The sequence below is a fragment of the Muscardinus avellanarius genome (genome assembly GCF_963383645.1).
Source record: "Muscardinus avellanarius genome assembly, chromosome: 16".
Taxonomy (NCBI): Eukaryota; Metazoa; Chordata; class Mammalia; order Rodentia; family Gliridae; genus Muscardinus; species Muscardinus avellanarius.
The window spans coordinates 27,431,472-27,455,911 of record NC_137802.1 but is presented as its reverse complement, the minus strand read 5'-3'; the positions used below and the strand labels follow the sequence as shown (position 1 = coordinate 27,455,911).

Below are 24,440 nucleotides of genomic sequence, written 5' to 3'. Positions count from 1 at the left end.
CGAGCCGGGCGTGGTGGCTCACACTTGTAATCCCTGCGCTTGGGAGGCGGAGACAGGAGGATCGCGCAGGTTCGAAGTCAGCCTCGCTGGCTTAAGAGACCCTGTTTCCAAATAAAACAAATATACAAATAGGTCTGGGAGTATAGCCAGGAGGTAGAAGGGTTTCCAGGAACCCCAGGACCACCAATAAATAAATAAATAAATACAACACTCCTATTGAAAACAAACAGAATCACTATTTAAGAGATATATATATAGCCAGATGCAATGAGTGGACTTTTGATCCTAATTTGAAAAAGTAACAACTTTCTAAATAAGACAACTTTGAAATAACCAGAAAAAAAATTAACACAAAATAGTATTAGAGGTGCTGGGCATGGTGGCGCACGCTTGTAGTAATCTCAGCATTCGGGAGGCTGAGACAGGAGGTTCGCGGTTCACGGACAGCCTCAGCTACTTAGTGAGGCCCTCTGCAACTCAGTGAGACCTGGTTTCAAAATAAAGAATAAAAAATCGGGCCGGGCGTGGTGGCGCACGCTTGTAATCCCCGCGCTTGGGAGGCAGAGACAGGAGGATCTCGCAGGTTCGAAGCCAGCCGCGCGCGCTGGCTTAGGAGACCCTGTTTCCAAATAAAAATGTAAAAATAGGTCTGGGAGTGTAGTCCGGAGATAGAAGGGCTTCCAGGAACCCCAGTACCACCAAAAAAAAAAAAAAAAAAAAAAAGAATAAAAAATCGGGCAGGGGCTGTAGCTCGGAGGTAGAATGCCCCTGGGTTCCATCCCCAGGCCCGCAAAAAAAAAAAAAAAAAAAAAAAAAATAGTATTAGAGATTATTTTTTCATTTTATAGGGTATGGGAATACTAGGGCTTCATGTGTTTTTTTGAAGTCCAAATCTATAGGAAACATCATTTCTGGAGGTTTCCTTAAAATATAGGGGGCAAGGAGCTAAAATAAGAATGGCAGGTAGCCAGATATGGTGCATGCCTGTAATTCTAGTACTTGGGAGGGTGAGACAAGAGGATTGCAGGTTTGAGGATAGTCTCAGCAATACAATTGAGATTCTCAGAACCCAGTGAAACCCTATTTCTAAAGCAAAAAATTAAACTGGGCATGGTGGCATAAGCTTGTAAACCCAGTACCTGGGAGGCTAAGACAGGAGGATTCAGGTTCACAGCCAGCTTCAAACTACTTAGTGAGGCCCTCCACAACTTGGTGAGACCATTTCAAAATAAAGAATAAAAAATTGGACTGGGGCCGTAGCTTGAAGGTAGAAGCTCCTCTACCACCACAAAATAAGTAAAATAAAATAAAATATGGCTGGGAGGTAGTTAGAGGTAGAATAATCCTGGGCTTAACCCTCAATACCACAATAACAAAAGATGGAAGATATTTTTACAATTCATATTCCTCTATATAATATGTTCTTGGAAATTGCAAGTAAAAAAGGAATGAGCAGCTGTCAAAAAAAAAAGTAAAATTGCTTAATGATGACAGAATACGTGATAACTTTAAAATATTTCTGCTTTTAAGTCTTAAACTATTTTACTATTTTAACAAGAATTGGCTGATTTGGTGCTGGGGATCCCCCTCTTTTGCTCCATCTCCCCAGCACTGGGAGTAAAAGCAGGGCCTTGCACTTGCTAGGCAAGTGCTCTAACACTGAGATACATCATTCATTCATTTACTTACTTACTTCTTTATGTACTGGTGCTGGGAACTGAACCCAGCAACATTCTACCTTCGAGATACACACCCAGCCCTATCTTTTATTCTCTGTATTTTGAAACAGGGTCTAAGTTGCAGAGGGCCTCACTAAGTAGCTGAGGCTAGCTGAGAACCTGCAATCTTCCTGTTCCTCAGCCTCCCAAGTACTGGGATTACAAGCGTGTGCTCCCATGCCTGGCTTCATTTTTTCATTCTGAGACAAGGTTTCACTCAGTTGTCCAAGCTGACCTTGAATTTGAACTCTTCCTGCCTCAGTCTCCTGAGTAGCTAGAATAACAGGATTGAGCCACCGTGCCAGCTAATGCTAGAATACTGACTGGGTGTTACAGCTGAAAATCCAACAAAGGCAGAGCCCAAAATACCAAGTGACGTCAAGCTGCTAAGTAATTTAGGAGGTGAACATCAAGAAGCTCTGAACTTGGCCGGGCGTGGTGGTACACGCCTGTAATCCCAGCATTCGGAAGGTAGAGACCTGAGGATCGAGGTCTGCGAACAGCCTCAGTTACTTAGCAAAGCCCTGCGTAACTCAATGAAACCCTGTTTAAAAAAAAAAAAAAAAATACTAGCTGAGCGTGGTGGTGCACTTTTATAATCCCAGTATTTGGGAGGCTGAAACAAGAGGATCCAGGTTCCTGGACAGCTCCAGCTATTTAGTGAGGCCCTTTGCAACTCAATGAGACACTGTTTCAAAACAAAGAATAAAAACTAGGGCTGGGGGTGCAGCTTGGAGGTATAATGCCCCTGAGTTCCATCCGCAGTACTGCAAATAAATAAATAAATAAATAAACAAGTAAGTAAGTAAGTAAAAATACTGGAAAAAATAGGACTAGGGGTATAGCTCAGAGGTACAATGCCCCTTGGTTCCATCCCAGGTACCACAAAAAAAAATAATAATAATAATAATAATAAAAAGCAGCAGCAGCTCTGAACTTGAAAGTAAAAAATAAGCTTAACCTTAGTTTGATCCTAACCAACCCAAAGGAGAAAGTTAACATGTAGCTTAGAAAAAAATCAAGCATGAGATAATTGGTCAAAAACCACTCATTCAGCTGGGCTTGGTGGCTCCTGCCTATGATTCCAGCTCCCAGAGAAGCTGCATCAGGACGATCCCAAGTTCAAGGCCAGTCTGGGCAAGCTAGGAAGACCTTGAACTTAAAATAAAATACAAACGGGGACTGGGGACACGGCGCAGTGGTAGAGTACCCCCCAGTCTGGGCAAGCTAGTAAGATCTTGAACTTAAAATAAAACACAAACGGGGACTGGGGACACAGCGCAGTGGTAGTGTACCCCTGGCTTCAATCCCTAGTACCATACAAAAAATAAATTCATTCATAAGTATTTCCAAAATATTAATCATAAGCTAGATACTATGCTATGTATAGATACTTGTGAAAGGATAAAAAGCTGTTCAAATGTGCAAGAATCAGTAATCTAGAGAAAAAATAAATTGAGAAAACGAATTAGCAGAAGTCTTACAGTAGTCATGCAGAGCACAGAAAAAAAGGATTATTTCTTTGTTCACGTGAGGCCCTGTCATGCAAGGCCCCTGGATACAGGCAGAGAAAACTTCACAAAGATGGTGCTTTAAACTGTACCCTAGCCAGGCATGATGGCGCACACTTGTAGCCCAGTACCTGGGAGGCTGAGACAGGAGGATTTCAGGTTCAATGACAACCTCAGAAAACAGTAAGACTCAGCCGGGCGTGGTGGCGCACGCTTGTAATCCCCGCGCTTGGGAGGTGGAGACAGGAGGATCGCGCAGGTTCGAAGCCAGCCGTGCTGGCGTAAGAGACCCTGTTTCAAAAATATAAAAATAGGTCTGGGAGTGTAGCCCGGAGGTAGAAGGGCTTCCAGGAACCCCAGTACCACCAAAAAAAAAAAAAAGAAGAAGAAGAAAACAGTAAGACTCTCATTAACCTAGCAAGACCCTATTTCAAAATAAAAAATAAATAAAAATAGGGCTGGGGGTATAGCTCAAAGATAGAATGCCCCTGTGTGAAACAATAAATATAAAAATAATAAACTTAACCATGCGTTCCCCTTGGCCTCTTTCCCTCCCCTAGGTCAGTCATCATTATAGGGGTAGCCGTGAGTTAGGAGGAAGGTGCTCGCATGTGAGCTCGGTGCCATCCTCTTCCCTCTAGGTACACTTGCCTACAGGGACGAAGTATTCTGGTCTGCTCTTCAGTTGTGTGGAAAAAGAACTTGCCAGCCCCTGGAGGGATGCCAACAGTCATCTAGCGGAGCATGGGATGAGGGAGATGATTCTACTTCAAGGTGAAGTGTTGGCAGGTCTGTTTACCCACAGGATCTAAAGCCACATTCTCTGATCACTTTTACCAGAATTAAAGCTGGTATCTGCTTTCTGAGTGCCTCCCTTTCAACTGCCCCATAACCTTTCTGGTTTTAAACTTCTTAGTTTTAAAATGAGAGCTATCATTGATAAGGTATTTCCAAACCCAAAGAACCTCATGTGCCAGAGCATTTTAAAAATATATATATCAGGTGCATTCTTTCTTGGAATTTAGGGTACTAGGATACATTTGAAAGAGCAACAGGGAAGCGGGGCACGGTGGCATATGCTTATAATCCCAGTACTTGGGAGGCTGAGACACAAGGATCATAGGTTCAAAGTCAGCCTCAGCAACTTAGTGAGGCTCTCAACAACTTAGTGAATCCTGTTTCCAATTAAGATATGAAATAAAAAAAAAAATAGGTCTGGGGGTGTAGCCAAGAGGTAGAAGGCCCCAAGGTTCTAGTCTCAGAACCACAAAAAGAAAAAAAAAAAAAGGGAGGAAGGAAGGCTATATAATCCAGGAAAGGTGAATTACAGCCATACTACTAAGCAACAAGAATGTACTTTATCTTTCTGTCAATAAGGAGCCATTGATGGTTTCTAAGGAAGTAAGCAACAAAAGATTTATGCTTAGGACAATTTCTACCGAAAAGGAAAAGATAATGCTGAAACAACAGCTAGGAAAGAGCTCACAAAAGTCAAAGTGAACAGCCGGGAGTGGTGGCGCCTGCTTGTAATTCCACTACTTGGGAGGCTGAGACAGGAGGATCGTGGCTTGAAGACAGCCTCAACGACTTAGTGAGGCCCTCCACAACCTAGTGAGACCCTATTTTACTTTATCTTATTCATTTATTTTTTATGGTATGGGATATGAAACCCAGGGGATTCTGAGCTACACCCTCAACCCCCCCATATATATATATTTGGGGTGTTTGTGTGTGTGGTTCTGAGGGTGGAACCCAGGGGCTTTTCTACCTCCAGGCTACACTCTAAGATCTAGTTTATATTTTATTTGGAAACAGGGTCTCACTCAGTTGCTGAGAGCCTCACTAAGTAGCTGAGGCTGGCTTCAAACTTGTGCGATCCTCCTGTCTCAGCCTCCCAGGCACTGAGATTACAAGTGTGCACCACCATGCCTGGCTCCCAGCCCTATTTTTTATTCTTTATTTTGAAACAGGCTCTCACTGAGTTGCAGAGGGCCTCACTAAGTAGCTGAGGCTGTCCGCGAACTGCAATCCTCCTGTCTCAGCCTCCCAAATGCTGGGATTACACGCGTGCGCCATCACACCCGGCTGAGACCCACACACATATATGCTTTTGTAGGGGGACAGAACTGGGAGGATTAAACCCAGGGGCACTCTACCTCCAAGCTACACTCCCAACCCTATTTCTTATTCTGTATTTTTTTTTTTTTTTTTTTTGGTGTGTGTGTGTGGTACTGGGGTTCCTGGAAGCCCTTCTTCCTCCGGGCTACACTCCCAGACCTATTTTATATTTTTGAAACAGGGTCTCTTACACCAGCACGGCTGGCTTCGAACCTGCGCGATCCTCCTGTCTCCGCCTCCCAAGCGCGGGGATTACAAGCGTGCGCCACCACGCCCGGCTTCTTATTCTGTATTTTGAAACAAGGTCTCATTAAGTTGCAGAGGGCCTCACTAAGCAGCTGAGGCTGGCCTTGAATCTGTGATCCTCCTTTCTCATCCTCCTAAGTACTGGGATTATTAGCATGTGCTACCACACCCAGCACACAGTCAGATTTTTAAAAGTTAAGGTAAGGACTGGGATGTAGCTCAATGGCAAAGCGTTTGCCTTTCAAGTGTACTATCCTGGGTTCAATCTCTAGTACCAAAACAGACAAAAAACAGAAAAAGTTGTAAACCATATATACTTCACCATTTATATTAAAAATCACATTATAATCCATAATTTTTCTTTTTCTTTTTTTTTTTTTTTTTTTTTTACGGTACTGGGGATGGAACTCAGGGGCATTCTACCTCCAAACTACACCCCCAGCCCTATTTGTTATTTTTTATTTTGAAACACAATCTCACTAGCGGAGGCCCTCATTAAGTACCTGAGGCTGGCCACAAACCTGTGATCCTCTTGTCTCAGCCTACCAAGTGCTGGGATTACAAGTGTTGCCCGCACACCCAGCTTATAATCTATATTTTCTACAATTACAAATATACATATGCCAATGCATGGAAAAAGCACAGAAGAACAGAATAAACTAGTAATAGTCTCTGGAGGTAATATCTATAATTTTATTTTTAATAACTTTTTTGTGTGGTACTGGGGATAGAACCCAGGGGCATTCTACCTCTGAGCTATGCCCCCAGCCCTATTTTTTATTCTTTATTTTGAAACAAGGTCTCATTAAGTTGCAGAGGGCCTCACTAAGCAGCTAAGGCTGGCTGTGAACCTGCAATTCTCCTGCCTCAGCCTCCCAAGTACTGGGATTACATACGCCACCATGATTGGTTTATTTTTATTTTTTAAGCAAAAGTGTACTTGTGCATAATTAAAACTGATTTCAAGACTGAAGGGGAAAAATTTTGAGGGCCTTGCTTCATGCAGCAGTAGTAGGGGAAAAAAGAGCAGCTAAAATCAAAAAGGTGCCAGACCTGGTAGGATCCACTTCAAAGCTGACATGCTGCCAATCAGAGGATGTGATGACAATTCGTAATAAAGGATCCAAGAGTTTTTGTAGGTAGGTAGCACCATATACCTTAAAAGAAAAAAAGATCAGGAATTTATTATGCTGGCTCTATATGTATACTCTACACTGCATATTCCATACATAATTACTGCTTGACAAACCTTAGCACACACACCAAAAAGGAAGATTACGAACCTTGAAGCAGAACGTCATTATTTTACTGGCTAAGCTGTTGCCTCGGAACAGAGTCTGCATGGAGTCTGCCAATTCTACTTCCTTAGAAAACATGTTCCAGAGCAGCTGGTAGAGTAGGTGCCGGGAATCAAACAGAGTAACGAGGACTCGGGCGAGTTCATCCTGAAAACGGAACAGAACTGTGAGAACGATGGCGGTTCACGTCAGCAGGAGACGTGACAGCAACCGTGAAGTGCAGGTAAGTGGCACCTGATTCCTGCTTCCCGGGGGCTCGTCTGCATGTGTCTGTCCATGGTAGATGGCTACCTATGCATTTGTACAGTAACTGTCAATGCTAAGGATTAACTGGCAAGATGTAGGAAAGACCTAGACTTTCCCAGGAAACCCAAAGACTTCAGGGTTTAGCTCAGATTGTATCACAAGATGAAAGGGAAGACATGCACCATGCCAGCGCGTCCTGCTTGATTTGCAGAGGCTCGTGCACAGATCGCTCTCGTGGAAATCACCGAGTGGAAGGAGGACTCGGTGACAAGAAGAGCTCGACTCTCCTCATGCTGTAGGGAATGGGATGAAGACAGAACATGGACTGGGAGGCTGGGACAGGAGAACTGCAGGTTGAAGGACAGCAAGACTCGGAGTGACCTAATGAGAATCTGTTTCCAAAAAATGAATAAGCCAGGATGGGGGTGGAAGGCTGAGACAGGAGGACCTGGGTTCACGACCAGCCTCAGCTACTTAGTGAGGCCTGCTATAATTCAGTGAGATCCTGTTTCAAAATAAAGAATAGCCAGACATGGTGGCACATGCTTGTAATCCCCTCGCTTGGGAGGCTGAGACAGGAGGATCGCACAGGTTTGAAGCCAGCCTCAGCTACTTAGTGAGGCTCTCAGCAACTTAGTGAGACCCTGCTTCCAAATAAAATATAAAATGGGTCTGGGAGTATAGCCTGGAGGTAGAAAGCCTCTGGGTTCTACTCCCAGTACCACCAAAAAATTAAAATATTAAAAAAATAAAGAATAAAAAATAGGGCTGGGATGTAGTTCAGAAGTAGAATGCCCCTGGGTTCCATTCCCAGTACCACACACACAAAAAAAGAATTAAAAATAAAAATTAGGGCTGGTGATGTAGCTTAGAGGTAGAATCCCCTTGGGTTCCATCTCCAGTACCACAAAAAATTAAATAAAAATAAACAAACCAGGGGTGGTGGCACATGCTTTTAATCCCAATACTTGGGAAGCTGAGAAAGGAGAATCTTTCTTCATAAGGCCACCTCCTCTCTCCCTTCTTGGCCAGCCTCAGCAACCTTGTGAGCCACTCTGCAACTTAATGAGACCCTGTTTCAAAATAAAATAATAAAATAGAGCTGGAAATGTAGCTCAGAGATAGAATGCTCTTGGGTTCCATCCCCAGTACCACAAAATAAACAAACACATAAATCTGGCCTGGTGGTATACACTTGTAATCTCAGTACTTGGAAAACTGAGACAGGAAGACCACAGGTTCAAGGACAGCCTTTGCAAGTAGGGAGACTCTCAGAAACCTAGTGAGACCCTATTTCAAAAAAATAAAATAAAATCAGGCTGGTGTGTGGCTTAGAGATAGAATGCCTCTGGGTTTAATCCTCAGCACAATAAATAAATAAATAAATAAATAAATAAATAAATAAATAATCAGGCTAGAGCGCTGCTTGGAGGTAGAATGCCCCTAGGCTCAATCCCTAGTACCACAAAAAGAAAAAAGAATGATGTAATTTTGGGAAATAATCGTGTATGTCTTTATGTTTATAACAAGCAATATCACAATCTCAAATACAAGGCATTTTAAAGAATGGCAAGCCAAAAGTAGTAAAAGCAGGCACAAATAATGGATTTCAGTTATAACATTTCATACATTTAACCACAATTAGGTTTAATCTAGTTACCTTATCTAATATATGCAGACACTGAATCAGAACAGCAGTTTTTAAGGTTCTCTTAATGAAAATTTAAATAAACTTTTCAGTGGGTGGAGTAAGACAGGATAGTAGTAAGGACTAGGGATACCAACCACTTCCCAAAGCTGAAAACCACTTAACTAGTTCTAGCTCTAATTTTATCAATTTATACAGTAAATTTGTTTTTTTTTTTTTAGTATTGGGGATTAAACCCAGGGGCATTCTACCTCTGAGCTACATCTCCAGCCCTTTTAAAAAGGGTCTCACACTACGTTTCAAAGGGCCTCACTAAGTAGCTGAGGCTGGCTGCAAAACTGAGATCCTCCTTTCTCAGCCTCTCACATACCTGGGTTACTAGAGTATGCCACCACGCCCTATCTTGAAGCACTTGCTATGTGCCAAGCACTCTTCCCCACTGGCTCAATAAACGTACCCACTGAGAACAGGGAACCACGTTGGCCAGGGCCATCGCAATGGGGAGCTCTCCCTGATCCCCCATCATGGTGACTAACTCCACAAGTCTCTCAAACCGATCTGCCAAAACTGTTTCTGCAAGCGTGTCAAATTCTGTCCCTTGTTGAAGGATTTTTGTCAGAACTTCCATAAACGTAGCTCTTGTCTGGAGGTCTTTGTGATAACCTAAACCTGATAAAGACAGACAAATAGATTCAAATTTACTAACACAGCCTTGATAAAGTCAGATTTACTTTTCTTACAAGACAAAAAAAAAAAAAAAGCACCTCTCTAGGTTTTATATTTTTCTTTTCTCTTTTTTTTCTTTCTTTTTTCTTTCTCTCTTGCGGTACTGGGGATTGAACCCAGGGCATTCTACCTCCAAGTTACACCCCAGACCTATTTTTTTATTCTTTATTTTGAAACAGGGTCTCACTGAGTTGCAAAGGGCCTCACTAATAGCTGAGGCTGATCACGAACCTGCAATCCTCCTGTCAGCTTCCCAAGTACTGGGATTACAAGCGTGCACCCCACACCCAGCCTTAGGTTTTACATTTCTATACAAAGCTTCCATTTGCTCTCACCTATGGAGTGCATGAGGCCGCTGTCCACATTAGCATTGAGCAAGTTTGACATTGCCAGGACTGTACAGTGCCTCAGGGATGCCAGCCTCCGAGACATGCCACGTTTCCTGCCACCTGTTTGTGCATTTTCATCTTCGACTTCACTACAGTCATTCAAAAGGTTCATAAATAATGTGAAGTACCTGAGAAACACAAAAACTGACCCTTACACAGTGAAGGTCATGTCAACCAGAAAGCTCATCCGGCATTCTAAAATAATCCCATGCGTGGTACGAGTGGCCCTGGGTATCTGCTTCTCTCCACTCTTAAGAGTTATCAGATAAGATGGCTTATTTTGCAACAGAGGTCAAGACTGTTGAATAAGGGAGAAAGATTCTATTCACTGCAGCAGGAGTCAAGACTGCTGAATAGGGGAGAAGGGAGAGAGGAGGTGGCCTTATGAAGGTGCCTACTGGAGATAATTTTTTTTTTGGGGGGGGGGGGCTGGAAATTGAACCCAGGGGCATTCTACCTCCAAACTACACCCCAGTCCTATTTTTTATTCTTTATTTGAAACAGGTTCTCACTAAGTTACAAAGGACCTTACCAAGTAGCTCAGGCTGGCTGCAAACCTGAGATCCTCCAGTCTCAATCTCCCAAGTAATGGGATTACAAGTGATTACAAGTGTGTGTAGCTAATGGGGATAATTTTATCTTGGCAAAGCCCAGGACATATTTTGTGAAATAAGCATGAAACAGATACAGTGTTTCCCAGTAAAAGTATCACTTTTAACATTTAACATATAAAACTAGTGGTCTAAATTGTTTAGACAACTTCATTTTAAATAACTTAATAAATCAGGAGATGCTAGGTGTGGTGGCACACGCTTATAATCCCAGTACTTGGGAGGCTGAGACTGGAGGATCCCGGGTTCATAACCAGCTTCAGCTACTTAGTGAAGCCCTCCACAACTTAGTAAGACCCTGTTTCAAAATAAAGAATAAAAAATAGGGCTGCAGGTGTAGCTCGGAGGTAGAAGGCCCCTAGTTTCAATTCTCAGTACTGCAAAATAAATAAATATATATAATATATATATAATAAATTACATATTTTATATATATATAAAATCAGGAGACACTGTCCCAGGTCTGTCATTGTGTATATTTTATGAGAAAGCAGCAATGGCCATCATACCAAAGCAATTAAATATATATTCTAAATGTAATCATTCGCTACTTTGACTGCACTTGCTGCATTATGGGGGTGGGGAAGCTGTATTTGCTTTGTGTTCTGGGTGGCTGGAATTTACTTAAGAAATAACTGTGATTTGGCTTCCATCAGTTCCACGCCATCTCCTTCCTCCGGCTGCAGCGGAAGACCAGCGAGGAGTGACACTACTGCTTCCATGCTCGCCTGGTCCAAATCTCTGAGGAAAAACAATTCAGACACTATGAGCGCTTCAGGTTCTTCCACTCCACTGTCCCTGCGGATGAGCCTCCAACAGACACAAGCTTTACAACTGCCCATTTCACTAAACAAATCTTTAGCTCAGCCTAAGTAATTTGAGTAAATATATAGATCCCAAAATGCAAAAAAGGACATTTTGAATGAGGGAGAAAATGACAGCAACTTTCTGCAAAGTAATCTTGGCATAATAACTATCGTTAACTCAAACACGTGGTCTGGAGATGTGGTCTGCTTAACATGCAGGAGCCCTGGGCTTGACACCTAACATCACGAGAATTCATTCAACAGTTTACACCATCCCTCTAGACCTGATGGAGGTCTCTGCAAACGCTTATGGTGTAACTTATAGTATCTAATCACTTTCTAATAACTGCAAATAAGTACTGCTTCTCAGAAACACTCAGGAAAATTAAGTTCCTCAAATAACGCCTTTATCTCTCTAATCATACGGCTTTATGTATATTTCCCCAATAATTATATACTATTTGCCCTAAACTGACAATACTAACTTTCAAAACAGAGCACTGTCTGAAATATGTTTTGGTTAAGTCTTTTAGTTTAAAAAGCAACAATAAAAATTACTATCTTTACAAGCTTCAAATGCAAAAGCTTGACATCTAAAAAGCAACTTAAATACCCACAAAAAATATGTGTAACTGCTATAATTAAGTAGGGTCATGCCTAGAGTAAAGCCTGCCAATATTAAACGTCACTCTCTTCTCTTACCTTGTCAAACACTTTACATCATCATCTGCTGCTTGGTTTGATGTTCCCATAACCCAGTCTGTTAGGTATTCCACCATCTTATTCCTACAGAATGATAAAGAAAAGGAAAAGAGTAAACTTTAAAAAAAAAAAAATAACACACATGCCTTTATATATGTTTTTTGTTTTGTTTTGATTTTGCAGTACTGGGGATGGATCCCAGGGCCATTCTTCCTCTGAGCTACACTCTCAGCCCTATTTTTTATTCTTTATTTTGAAACAGGGTCTCACTAAGTTGTAGAGGGCCTCACTAAGTAGCAGAGGCTGTCGACAAACCATAATCCTCCCATCTCAGCCTCCCAAGTACTGGGATTACAAGCATGTGCCACCACGTCCGGCTATACATAAGATTTTTTTAAAATAGTGCCAATAGCCAAATAATCCAGGTGACACAACTTTATAAGCGATCTTGCTGTCACTGAAGTATAGTCAGAAATGCACAAACACATGTAATTTGGATACTGGTCCTCTGCACTGGCCCTTCGCTATGATACTGGTTCAAAAGAAAAAAATTCCTAGCCGAGCATGGTTGCACATTTTATTATAATCCCAGTGCTTGGGAGGCTGAGACAGGAGGATTGCAGGTTTGAAGATAGCCTCAGCAATTTAGTGAGATTCTCATCAACTTAGTGAGACCCTGTTTCACTAAAGGCTAGAGGTTAGCTAGAGGCAGAATGCTTGGGGGTTCAACCCCCAGTTACTACCAAAAAAAGAGAAAATCTTAGTTTAAGTACAGCACAGTTTTAGAAAATAGGAGGACTTCCATGGGCACCAAGTTCTGGGAAATTTCCAAAGCTATTCAAAGAAAATCAAATATGCAAAACCCTCCTTTCCCACTTCCCCCTTCCCTAGACAACCATGTCCAACAAAAACATCACCGAAGATAGTATTTAAAAGTCCCCAGTTTGTTCTTTTGTGAACTCACCTAAATTTCATCTCTTGACAAAATGAGAGGTCATCTCTCCTTGCCATCATTACTTCGACTAACTGACACAGTTTCGTTTTTATTTGAATTGCATGGACCATATTCCCAAGCACACGGACATATCTAGTTAGACACAAAAACATTTTTTATTTTATTTATTTATTTATTTAGGTGGTACTGGGGGTGGAATCCAGAGGCTTTCTACCTCCAGGCTATACTCCCATACCTTTTTTACATTTTATTTGGAAACAGGGTCTCACTAAGTTGCTGAGAGCCTCACTAAGTAGCTGAGGCTGGCTTTGAACCCGTGCGATCCTCCTGTCTCAGCCTCCCAAGCGCGGGGATTACAAGCGTGCGCCACCACGCCCGGCAAGAAACATTTTTTAAAAATTACCAGGTACAGGCAAAAGTAGAGGTGTTCTAAATGCCTTAATCTCTAAGTAAAATGTAACTTTAAACATGATTAACATCTTTATTTCATTTAGGTGAGAATATGCTCAACATCTGGTTTAGCTACTTCAGGTGCAGTAAAGAAAGCGATGGCAAATTACCTTCATCGCTCACCTGAGAGGTTACTCTTACCTCTTAAATAGGTTCCAGGAGCAGATGCTTACCTGACCAGATTTAACATCATTGTTTCAATGCTCGCTTGCCCCAGATGTTCAGAGCTGCCTTCAGTATGATTATCCAGCAAGTTCTTCATTATAGCTATGGTTTGCTCTACAAATTGAGTATTGGTGTCCGTCAATAAAACCTATGCAAAGAATACAATAAGTCAGTGATCTGCCATCAAAACACACAAGACAAAGCATAGACAGATGAAACTGACTGACCTAAGTGTGACACACGCATAAATACCTCCACAGGTCTATGCTCAAACACACAGATACATGTAGACACTCGTACTCCTACCCACGGCACTCGAACCTCCAGGCACACTCGCAGGCCAGAGTTCCTAAGAAGCAAACTGAAGCCTACAATAGGTGACTCTTCTTTCTGCAAATTTTCCCCTATTTTTAAAATGTGTGAGTGTATATTCATGCCAGTACCTCATTTAAATAATACAAAAGAAAAAGGCTTCATCATTTCAGACAAGTCACTATTCACAGAGAAGGGTGAAAAATAAAGCAGAGAATATTTTACCTGTCCTTGGGAGTCAAAAAACTTGCTGATGGTATTCTTCAGTTTGTTAAACAGCATTGGATAAAGGGCAGGACTCAGTTCTAGGCCCACCAGATCCTTAACGTTGGTCCGTATTTGAAGTCCTACTTTCTCGTGGTTACACACCATTAAGGATAACAACCGATCCATAAATTTGCTGACAGGTGTATCTGGGTTTCCCTCTGAGGACATCACTGAAATCATGGACCCTTTTCGTTCACTGACAGGGCCCATGGGTGGGCTATAGGTTGCCAGGCCAGAATTGCTTCTCTGTTGTAGACACACGCCCCCCAGGGCACAAAGGAAGCCAGTCATGTTGATCCATTCCTGTAGGGAGTCTGTGTCAGACAAATCGATGGACCCTCCTCCACTCACGTGGGACATTCGTCTCTTAACAATGGTCTTATGAAGGCTTTCAGCAGCCTAAACACAAAATTTTAAGAAATAAGTTCAACCTAAATTGGCTGAGATCTGACAGTACTCCTTTTTATTTCTTTCTGCACAAAGGTACATATTTAACATTATTAAAAACATAACTTAAAATTACTGTATATATTTTTAAAGAGCCACTAATATATTTTTGCCACAGCTGGGTTAATATAATCAACTCAGACTATCAAAGTTCTTCTAAAAAGCCTAATTTACATGAATAAGCTCTGAAAGCATTATGCTAAGTAAAATAAGTTAGTCACAAAAGCCCACATAGTCTGTGAACACTTATAGAAAATGTCCTAAATAAAAAAAAATTAGGAACAGAAAATAAATAAGTGGTTGCTAAGGGCTAAAGAGGCAGGGACAGAGAGGCATGACAATAGAGGACTAGGGATAGAAAAACATGGGTTGGGGGGGGTTTCTTTGAAATAATGAAAATGTTCTAAAATTGACTGGGTGATTATAACACAACTCTGTGAATACAATAAAAACAGTTACTAAATTGAACACTAGCCTGACGTGGCACACAACTGTAATCCCAGTACTTGGAAGGCTGAGATAAGAGGATTATAGGTTCGAGGCTAACCCTAGCAACTTAGTGAGACCCTCAGCAACCTAGAGAGACCCTTCTGAAAACAAAAAATAGTGGAACTGTAGCTCAGAGGTAGAATATCCCTGGGTTAAACTGTATGATATGTGAAATATATATATATATATATATATATATATATATATCGATTAAACAGCTACTCAACATAAAAGGCTTTCATTCTAAAGCTATGCGTAATCTCCACATAATAATATTAGTATATAGTTTTTGCTTCATGAAAACATAACTTTTTTTGTTCTAATTAAGCATGATAGTAAAAAGCAATGGTAGAATAATCAGTGTCTCTCAAACAGCTAATAACAAGAGCAGCAGGGGTGATAAAAACCCAATGTCCACACATACCAGATATTAACAGGGTCTCACTAGATTGCCGAGAGCCTCTCACAAGTGTGCGCCACCATGCCTGGCTCTAATTTTATTTTAAATTCAAATATCCAGCTGGGTATGGTGGTACAGCCTATAATCCTAGAACTTGGGAGGCTGAGACAGGAGGCTCTCAGATTCACAGGCAGTCTCAGCAATTTATCAAGGTCCTCTGAAACTTAGAGAGACTTTGTTTCAAAATAAAAATAAAAATAAAAACTGGGCTTGGGGCGTAGTTTGGAAGTAGAATGCCCCTGGGTTCAACCCCTTGTACAAATAAATAAATAAATCATTCAAATAGCCACATGTAAGTCAGGCTTGGTGGCGCATGCTTGTAATCCCAACATTTGGGAGGCTAAGACAGGAGGATTGTGGCTCACAGCCAGCCTCAGCTACTTAGTGAGGCCCTTTGTAACTCAATGAGACCCTGTTTTGAAATAAATAAAAAAAAAATAGGGCTGGGGATGTAGCTCGGAGGTAGAATGCCCCTTGGTTCCATCCCAAGTATCGCAAAAATAAATAAAATAAGTAAAGAGCTTGGAAGTAGAATGCCCCTGGGTTCCATCCCCAGTACCACAAAAAAAAAAAAAAAAAAAAAAAAAAAAAAAATAGCCACATGTGGCTTGTGGATATTTATTCCATATTAGGCAGTGCCAATTTAGATGAACCACAACTAAATAGTCTTAAAATGACTCTATACTTAATAAACTAAGAGCAACTCACAGAGTACCAAAGTGAAGTGTATATGTTTAACAGATGAATTACAGACATAAATGAGTTTACAAACTCACCTGGCCATCTTCCATTTTGGCTTTTGGATAGTTAAGGATTAGTTTTGTAGCTTGTTCCCACTTGGCATGCGTATCTTCCCACGCCTAAAATGAAGGCAATTATCACTTGAGAGCAAATTTAAGCCGGAAGCTAAAGATCAATGAGTGGCTGCCAGGTTTCAAACTTCAAAATACGTGCATTCTAAGTATCTTTGCAATATCCCACTTGTCATGTGCACATATTTCAGATCTGCTTCAAAAGCAACTCCCGATCATACACCTAACAGCAGGCTTCTACCACGGAAGGTGGGAGGGGAGAAGGGGGCCCTGCCACAGGCATACCTCGGTGTTCCCCGCAGTGGGGTGCTCGATGCGCCTCAGCAGTGCCATCACTCTTTTCTGAAGCGCTGTTCTTCCTAAGCAAAGACAAAAGTGATCAGGAGAGCACAGGAAGAGCCTGCCTGCCCCGGACATGGCAAGCCCCGCCCACCAGGCAAGCCCCGCCCACCAAGCCGAGTGGGCTGTGGACTGGAAGCAAAACCTCCTTTCACTAGCCTCCCAGGAGAGGTTATTTATCTTGAACTCCACTATGTCCACAGCCTAACAGCCACGCTTAAAACTACCATATACAATTCTGGCCGAGTATGGACCATCTAATACATAACAGACGTGATTTACACTGCCAGTTTTATAATAAACACATAGTGTATTAAGAATCAGTGAGAATAATGATTTATTTCAAATGTTACTGATAAGCCTGGTAGTGGCACACATCTGTAATCTCAGTACTTGAAAGGCTGAGACAGGAGGATCAAAGGTTTGATGACAGCCTCATCAAGAAATGAGACTTTCAGACTCTCATCAACCTAGTTAGACCCTGTTTCAAAATTAAAAAAAAAAAAGGGCTGGGGTGTAGTCCAAGGTAGAATGCCCCTGGGTTCAATCCCTAGTAACACACACACACACACACACACACACACACACACACACACTCATTCTACCTGTTGAGAAAAAGATTTCAACTAAGCTAGGTGAATTAGCCCTGTAAACTTACAAAATAATAATTTAAAATATACTCAAATCCTTAACACAATCAGGTGTGATACAATTCAAAGCAGACTAATTTTTTAAAGCCCTATTATTCACATTTACCTGTTGACATCATATTGCTGACAGAGGCAAACTCCATAAATGTATTATAGTTGGGCAGGAAGTTGTGCACGGATACTTCATCCACCCCACACCGGATATCCGCTTCCTCACAGAGGTGGCGGAAACAGGACATGGCAACCAGGACAGCTTCAGTGTCAGGGCTCCACAGAAACATGTACAGGGCCACTTCTAGCTTGGTCTGGGCTTGTCGGCATATAGGTGGAGTTCCACTGCACCCTGCTGCACTGTCCTGGGAGTCCAGAGTGGGAGACATATATTTGCAAGTTAGGTCAATTTTATTTGCCAAACTCAATAAAGCAATAACTATATCCAATTAATATACACCAGCATACAAAAATCACAAGCGCTTTCGTCTTTTTGTGTGTGTGTACGTGCGTGTGGGGGAGAAGGGTATTGGGAGTGGAACCCAGGAGCACTCTACCTCCAAGCTATACTCCCAGCCTATTTTTTATTCTTTATTTTGAAACAGGGTCTCACTGAGTTGCAAAGGGCCTCACTAAGTAATAGCTGAAGCTGTCTACGATTTGCGATCCTCTTGTCTCAGCTTCCCAAATGCTGGGATTACAAGCCTGCGCCACCACGCCCAGCTCAAGAGCTTTCTTCCTTAATGAATTTTTTCAAACATACCTTTTGTGTGTGTGTGTGTGTATGTGTGTGTGTGTGTGTGTGTGTGTGTGTGTGTGTGGTACTGAGGTTCCTGGAAGCCCTTCTACTTCCGTGCTACACTCCCAGACCTATTTTTATACATTTTTACTTGGAAACAGGGTCTCTTGAGCCAGCACGGCTGGCTTCGAACCTGCGCGATCCTCCTGTCTCCGCCTCCCCAGCGCGGGGATTACAAGTGTGCGCCACCATGCCTGGCACCAAACATACCTTTTTCTAAATGACATCTGAACTATAACATAAAGGTCAAATTTCAAATCAAATAGGTAATATCCCATTCTAGATTCCAGAAATGTAAATTAAGTCTAGCAAACCCAGGTAAAACATCACGACATAAATCTACTGTAGTAAAAATGTTAAGCACTTCCCAGTCCATTCTAAATTACAAAAGAGAGGAATGGGAAATTATACTTCCTAGAGGAAAAAAATAAGTACACTGCAACACTGATTCCAATAAGAGTATTTAAAAAAAGGAAATAAGGCAGGCGTGGTGGTGCACGCTTCTAATCCCAGCATTCAGGAGGTTGAGACGGGAGGATCCTGGTTCTCGGACAGCCTCAGCTACTTAGTGAAGCCTTCTGCAACTTAGTGAGACCCTATTTCAAAATAAAGAATAAAAATAGGGTAGGGGATGTAGCTCGGAGGTTGAATGCCCTTGGGTTCCACCCCCAGACCCGCAAAAAAAAAAAAAAAAAATGGATAATACAGTATAAATATAGCTCTATTCAGAATCTACCATACTATAAATCTGACCTAACATTAATGTGAATGTTATAATAAACATTTAATTACAAGTAATTGTGTGTGTCCCTTCAGACTTCTGAAAACCTTTCGGATGACTGAACAGGCTGGATGTATCTTAAAGTTCCCCAAATTAATTTTACAATTTGGCCTTCTTTTTCTATTTTTCTCATTTTATTTAAAAGTATGTCATTTGAAGCTGAGCATGGTGGCTCGTGCTTGTAAGCCCAGCATTTGGGAGGCTGAGACTGGAGGATCATGATTCGAGGACAGCCTCAATGAGGCCCTCTGCAATTTAGTGAGACCCTGTTTCAAAATAAAGATGAAAAAATGGGGCTAGGGGTGTAGCTCGGAGCTTGAATGCCCCTGGGTTCCATCCCCAGGCCCACAAAAACAAAAAACAAACAAAAAACTAAATATTGCAGTAGGAGACACACTTGATTTTGAGCCACATATTCTCCAATTAGAAGACAAAGGAACTCATTTACAAAAAAATGCAAATTCTGCAGAAGCACAAAATAATAAAGACCATTCTGCTTAGCTGTTACTTATTTCCTCAATGAAAAGCTATACTAAAAATTAAGAACAACACACATTTTGGTCTGGAAATAAAATTCTTCTATCATGATTTAATATTTTCACTTGTACTATGATTTAAGTTTAAGAGAAATTAGATACACACCAAAAAAACTGAAGAATTATCTGTAACATTAAGCAGAGTATTTTGTTTCTATCCAGGTATATTTGGACCTTTGTTATCTGATACAACTTTTAAACTTTCCAGTAAGAATGGTCTTCCTTACTGGGTGGAGGATTACAGTAATTACAGTTATCGGCTTTGGTGTCAAATAAGTGATGTTTACACATAACCAAATATCAGCCTCATAACAACTCTGGCACAAAATTATTACTATCCCCACTTTAAAGCTGAGAAAACTAGCTAGACACAGTGCTGTACTCCTGTAACTCCAGTACGTGGGAGGCTGACACAGGAAGACTGCAGGTTCAAGCCCAGATGCAGTAACTTGGCAAGACCCTGCTTTCAAATTAAAAAATAATAAAAGCCAGGCGTGGTGGCGCACGCTTGTAATCCCAGCATTTGGGAGGCTGAGACCAGAGGATCACAGTTCGCGGACAGCCTCAGCTACTTAGTGAGGCCCTCTGCAACTCAGTGAGACCCGGTTTCAAAATAAAGAATAAAAAATAAGGCAGGGGGTGTAGCTCGGAGGTTGAATGCCCCTGGGTTCCATCCCCAGACCCGCAAAAAAAAAAAAAAAAAAAAAAAGGATAAAAAATAGGGCAGGGGCTGAAGCTCGGAGGTCGAATGCCCCTGGGTTCTATCCCCAGACTAATAATAACAATAACAGTAACAGTAACAATAACAATAACAATAATAATAATATGCCGGGTATAGTAGCACACACTTGTAACCTCAGTACTTGGGAGGCTGAGACAGGAGGATTACAGATTTGCAGCCAGCCTCAGGTAGTTAGTGAGGCCCTCTGCAACTTTGAGACTGTTTCAAAATAAAGAAAAAGAGGGAGGTTGGGTGGGGATGTAGCTCAAAGGTATAATAGCCTTGATTTCAATCATTAGTACTGCAAAAAAATAAGTGTAAGAGTAAGAATAAGACAAAGGGCTGAGAGTGTAGTGTAGAGGCAGAACATCCCTGGCTTAATCCCTGGTCTGTCTGTCTGTCTGTCTGTCTCTCTCTCTCTCTCTCTCTCTTTCTCACACACACACACACACACACACACACACACACACACACACACACACACACACACACAGCTAGAAACTGAGGCACAGAGATATTAACAACTTGCCCAAGGTTCCACAAAGAACAGTGATAAAACTAGAATCTAAGCAGCCTACTATGCTAAATTACCTAATTATAATTTATCAAAGTTCTTTCATATAAAAATAGAAACTGCTAGCTGGGTGTGGTGGCGCACGCTTGTAATCCCCGTGCTTAGGAGGCTGAGACAGGAGGATCGTGCTGGTTCGAAGCCAGCCTCTGCTGGCTTAAGAGACCCTGTTTCCAAACAAAAAATATATATATAAAGTAGGTCTGGGAGTGTAGCCCGGAGGTAGAAGGCCCCTGGGTTCCATCCCAGGTACCACCAAAAATAAATAAATAAATACACTAGAAACTGCTTACCATGGAGGAGTTTCCTTTTCCCTTCCGCAGAGATGCCCCAGGAGTACAGGTGCGCAGCAACTCTTCATGATCCATGGACATCTGAGTGGTGTTTCCACTCACAGGAACATCACATCCCACTCCATAAAGGAAGACAAAGTGACAGGAACTTCTGTCTGCCTGCTAGAGAAAAGGGAATGAAAAGCTCTACCGCAGCACGGACAGCCGAGAGTAAAAACACTCAGTGTTCCTTGTCTTCCTGTGTGAGATCACCCTGAAAACCCTCTCCTTCACTCCCCATGGCCGGCCTGGAGAAACTCCCACTGGGAGCCATTAGGACAAGTCATGATGCTCAGTGTCTTTGAAATGCATCTCAGAAACAGCGATTCCAGAAATGCAAATACGTCTAAATGGAAACAGTGAAATATCAACATAAACAACATAAATCTACCACCTGAAAACCACGATGCAATCTCAGTCAGTTATACATGGCAGCTGTCTCTCCCATAAGACTGAGTCCTCTGCTCCATCGGGGTAACTGAAAGCTTAGTCTTGCATCACATGCCAAGGATGTCACAGGAGTGGCTTCACTGACCACACTATCTTTGATTTGTCACTAGACTGCTAATGCTTGTACTTTCAATATTACACCATAAGCAAGGGTATCAAACTTGCAAGACTAATTTCTTATTTTTAGAGTAATCTCAAATTCCTCCATATTAACATACCCAGAGAAGCCAGATGTGAATAAATTCATCTCACCATTAGCACATTTCTAACAGAATTTAACAAGATTTATGTACTGAGAATCATATGAATTTGACACATTTAAAATTTTTTCACGGCTGGGGCTGTGGCGTATGCCTATAATCCCAGACTTGGGAGGCTGAGACAGGAGGATGACAGGTCAAAGGTTCAGCAATCTTCTAAGGTCCTCGGCAACTTGGGGAGGCCTTGTTTCAAAATAAAAAGTAAAATAGGGCTGAGGATGTAGCTCAGAGGTAAAATGCCTCTGGGTTCAATCCTAGCACCACAAAAAAAGAATTTTTTTTTCAGACTATGATTTCTAGGACTGGATAAAAATTCATTAAATTAAGTACTCCTAACTACAAAAATAAGCCTTGAGTCGTGGCGCATGCTTGCAATCCCAACATTTGGGAGTCTGAGACTGAGACAGGTTCGCAGTTCGTGAACAGCCTTAGCTACTTAGTGAGATCCTTTACAACTCAGTGAGACCCTGGATAAAAATAAAGAATAAAAAAATAGGGCTGGAGGTGTAGCTATAGTGGTAGAACATCCCTGGGTTTCATCCCGAGTACCACAAAAATAAAAATAATAGAAAATTTTTAAATTGATTAATTATAAAAACTCTATGTTAAAAGAATTGAGATTCTATCATTTTCCCCAAAACCTCACCATATTTCAATAGTTCAGGATCAAAACATTTCACTCCAATCTAGAAAGATCTTTTTCAAAGACAAATCTTTACAGAAAAAAAAATATAAATAAATCTAGATTAAGGACTTCATTCCTTCAGCTTGCAGCACTGGAGGTGGAACCCAGTGCTTCACACATGCCAGGCAAGGGCTCTACTGCTAAGCTAAATGCCAAGCTCTTTACTTTTATCTTATTTTGAAGTGGTCTAAGTTGCCCGTGCTGGCCTTAAGCTTAGAATCCTCTGCCTCAGCTTCCTGAGTAGGTGGGATTACAAGCAGGAATCACTTACACTCAGTTACCCTTCTTTTTTTTTTTTTTTGGCGGTACTGGGGATTGAACCCAAGGGGATTCTATATCTCCAGCCCTATATTTTATTCTTCATTTTAAAACAATGCCTCACTAAGTAGCTGAGGCTGGCTGCAAACTTGCAACCCTCCTGTCTCAGCCTTCAAAGTACTGGGATTACAAGCCTGCACTGCTGCACCCAGCTACTCTTCAGTTTTTGTTTTTGTTTTTTTTGTTGTTGTTGTTTTGTTGGTACTGGGATTCCTGGAAACCCTTCTATCTCCGGGCTACACTCCCAGACCTATTTTATATTTTATTTGGAAACAGGGTCTCTTAAGCCAGCCAGGCTGGCTTTGAACCTGCGCGCGATCCTCCTGTCTCCGCCTCCCAAGCGCAGGGATTACAAGCGTGCGCCACCACGCCCAGCTCTCTTCAGTTTCTTGATAGATAACATTATCTGGACTAGTTGGGCCATGAGATCCAAACCTCATGCATGGACTTAAGAGTAAAGAGAATGTGCTCCTCCACCCACTTTGGTTATAGCAGCCTCCACTCTTCCTAGCCCCAGAGTCCTACCTAAGTCAACTAGAATTCATCAACATTACAGTTTTAAGGCCAAAGCCTCGGGATAATTGTTTAAATGTTTATTTGCTAGCCATTGTCCTCTGCACATATATTTTGCTCTTAAGAGCCCTGGAGGAGAGAGGAGCTCAAGTAGAGCCCAATTTGTGCCAGGTGTGGTGGCACGTGCCTGTAATCCCAGCACTTTGGAGACTAAGACAGGATGACTGCAGGTTCAAAGCCACCTTCAGCAATTTAGCAAAGCTCTCAGCAATTTAGCGAGACTTTGTTTCCAAATAAAAACTAAAATAGAGGTGGGAATGTAGCTTAGGGGTAGAATGTCTCTGAGTTCAATCCCCAACACCACACACACACACACACACACACACACACACACACACACATTGCCAGTGAACAGCTCCTTATCTATCCTATTACTATTTCAAATATTCTTCCAGTTTTATTTTATTTATTTATTTTTTCTGTGTGTGGTACTGGGGGTGGAACCCAGGGACTTTTCTACCTCCAGGCTATACTCCCAGAACTATTTTATACTTTATTTGGAAACAGGGGCTCACTAAGTTGCTGAGAGCCTCCTAAGTAGCTGAGGCTGGCTTGGAACCTGTGCAATCCTCCTGTCTCAGCCTCCCAAGTAATGGGATTACAAGCGTGGGCCACCATGCCAGGCTTATTCTTCCAATTTTAAAGATGCCATTATACTTACCTTATTTTTAAGAAGAAATTTATTCCTGCAGATTAAAATTTCTCGTAACCACTTGAGAATTTCTGTGCTGCTAAGCATTTGATGGCTAGTCAGTTTCTTGCAGATGTAAAAAAGCATTTGTGAACTGCAGTAACACAAAGTTCATAGTTACTACCATTATTAGTAAATACCTAATATAAAATACAGCCAGAACATGAGAATGGCAATCTCTCATAAGGATTCAACCTCTCATAACGATTAAATTTAGAGAAACTTAGTCTCCCTTATAGGGTCGTTTAGAGAAATGGCTATTCAAGTGTTAATAGCACCACAATCAAAGGAAATAAATTACATTTAAAAAGCAAATATTTATAAACTCCTTACTCCCCAAACACCTAGCATTTTGTCTATGTATCCC

The 24,440-nt window shown here is 41.6% G+C and overlaps 1 protein-coding gene across 1 annotated transcript in view; it reads right to left on the bottom strand.

Annotated features, from left to right (window-relative positions):
* The window catches only part of NF1 (neurofibromin 1), a gene marked incomplete at both ends in the record, with an annotated part of 286,281 nt that overhangs the window by 143,617 nt on the left and 118,224 nt on the right, over positions 1–24,440 (bottom strand). Inside the window, 14 exon segments of the mRNA XM_080712594.1 lie at positions 6,647–6,750; positions 6,877–7,038; positions 9,243–9,454; positions 9,847–10,028; positions 11,136–11,252; positions 12,020–12,103; positions 12,984–13,106; positions 13,598–13,737; positions 14,127–14,567; positions 16,341–16,424; positions 16,662–16,735; positions 17,472–17,721; positions 21,058–21,219; positions 24,044–24,167. Coding sequence (XP_080568720.1) covers positions 6,647–6,750; positions 6,877–7,038; positions 9,243–9,454; positions 9,847–10,028; positions 11,136–11,252; positions 12,020–12,103; positions 12,984–13,106; positions 13,598–13,737; positions 14,127–14,567; positions 16,341–16,424; positions 16,662–16,735; positions 17,472–17,721; positions 21,058–21,219; positions 24,044–24,167 — 2,259 coding nt within the window.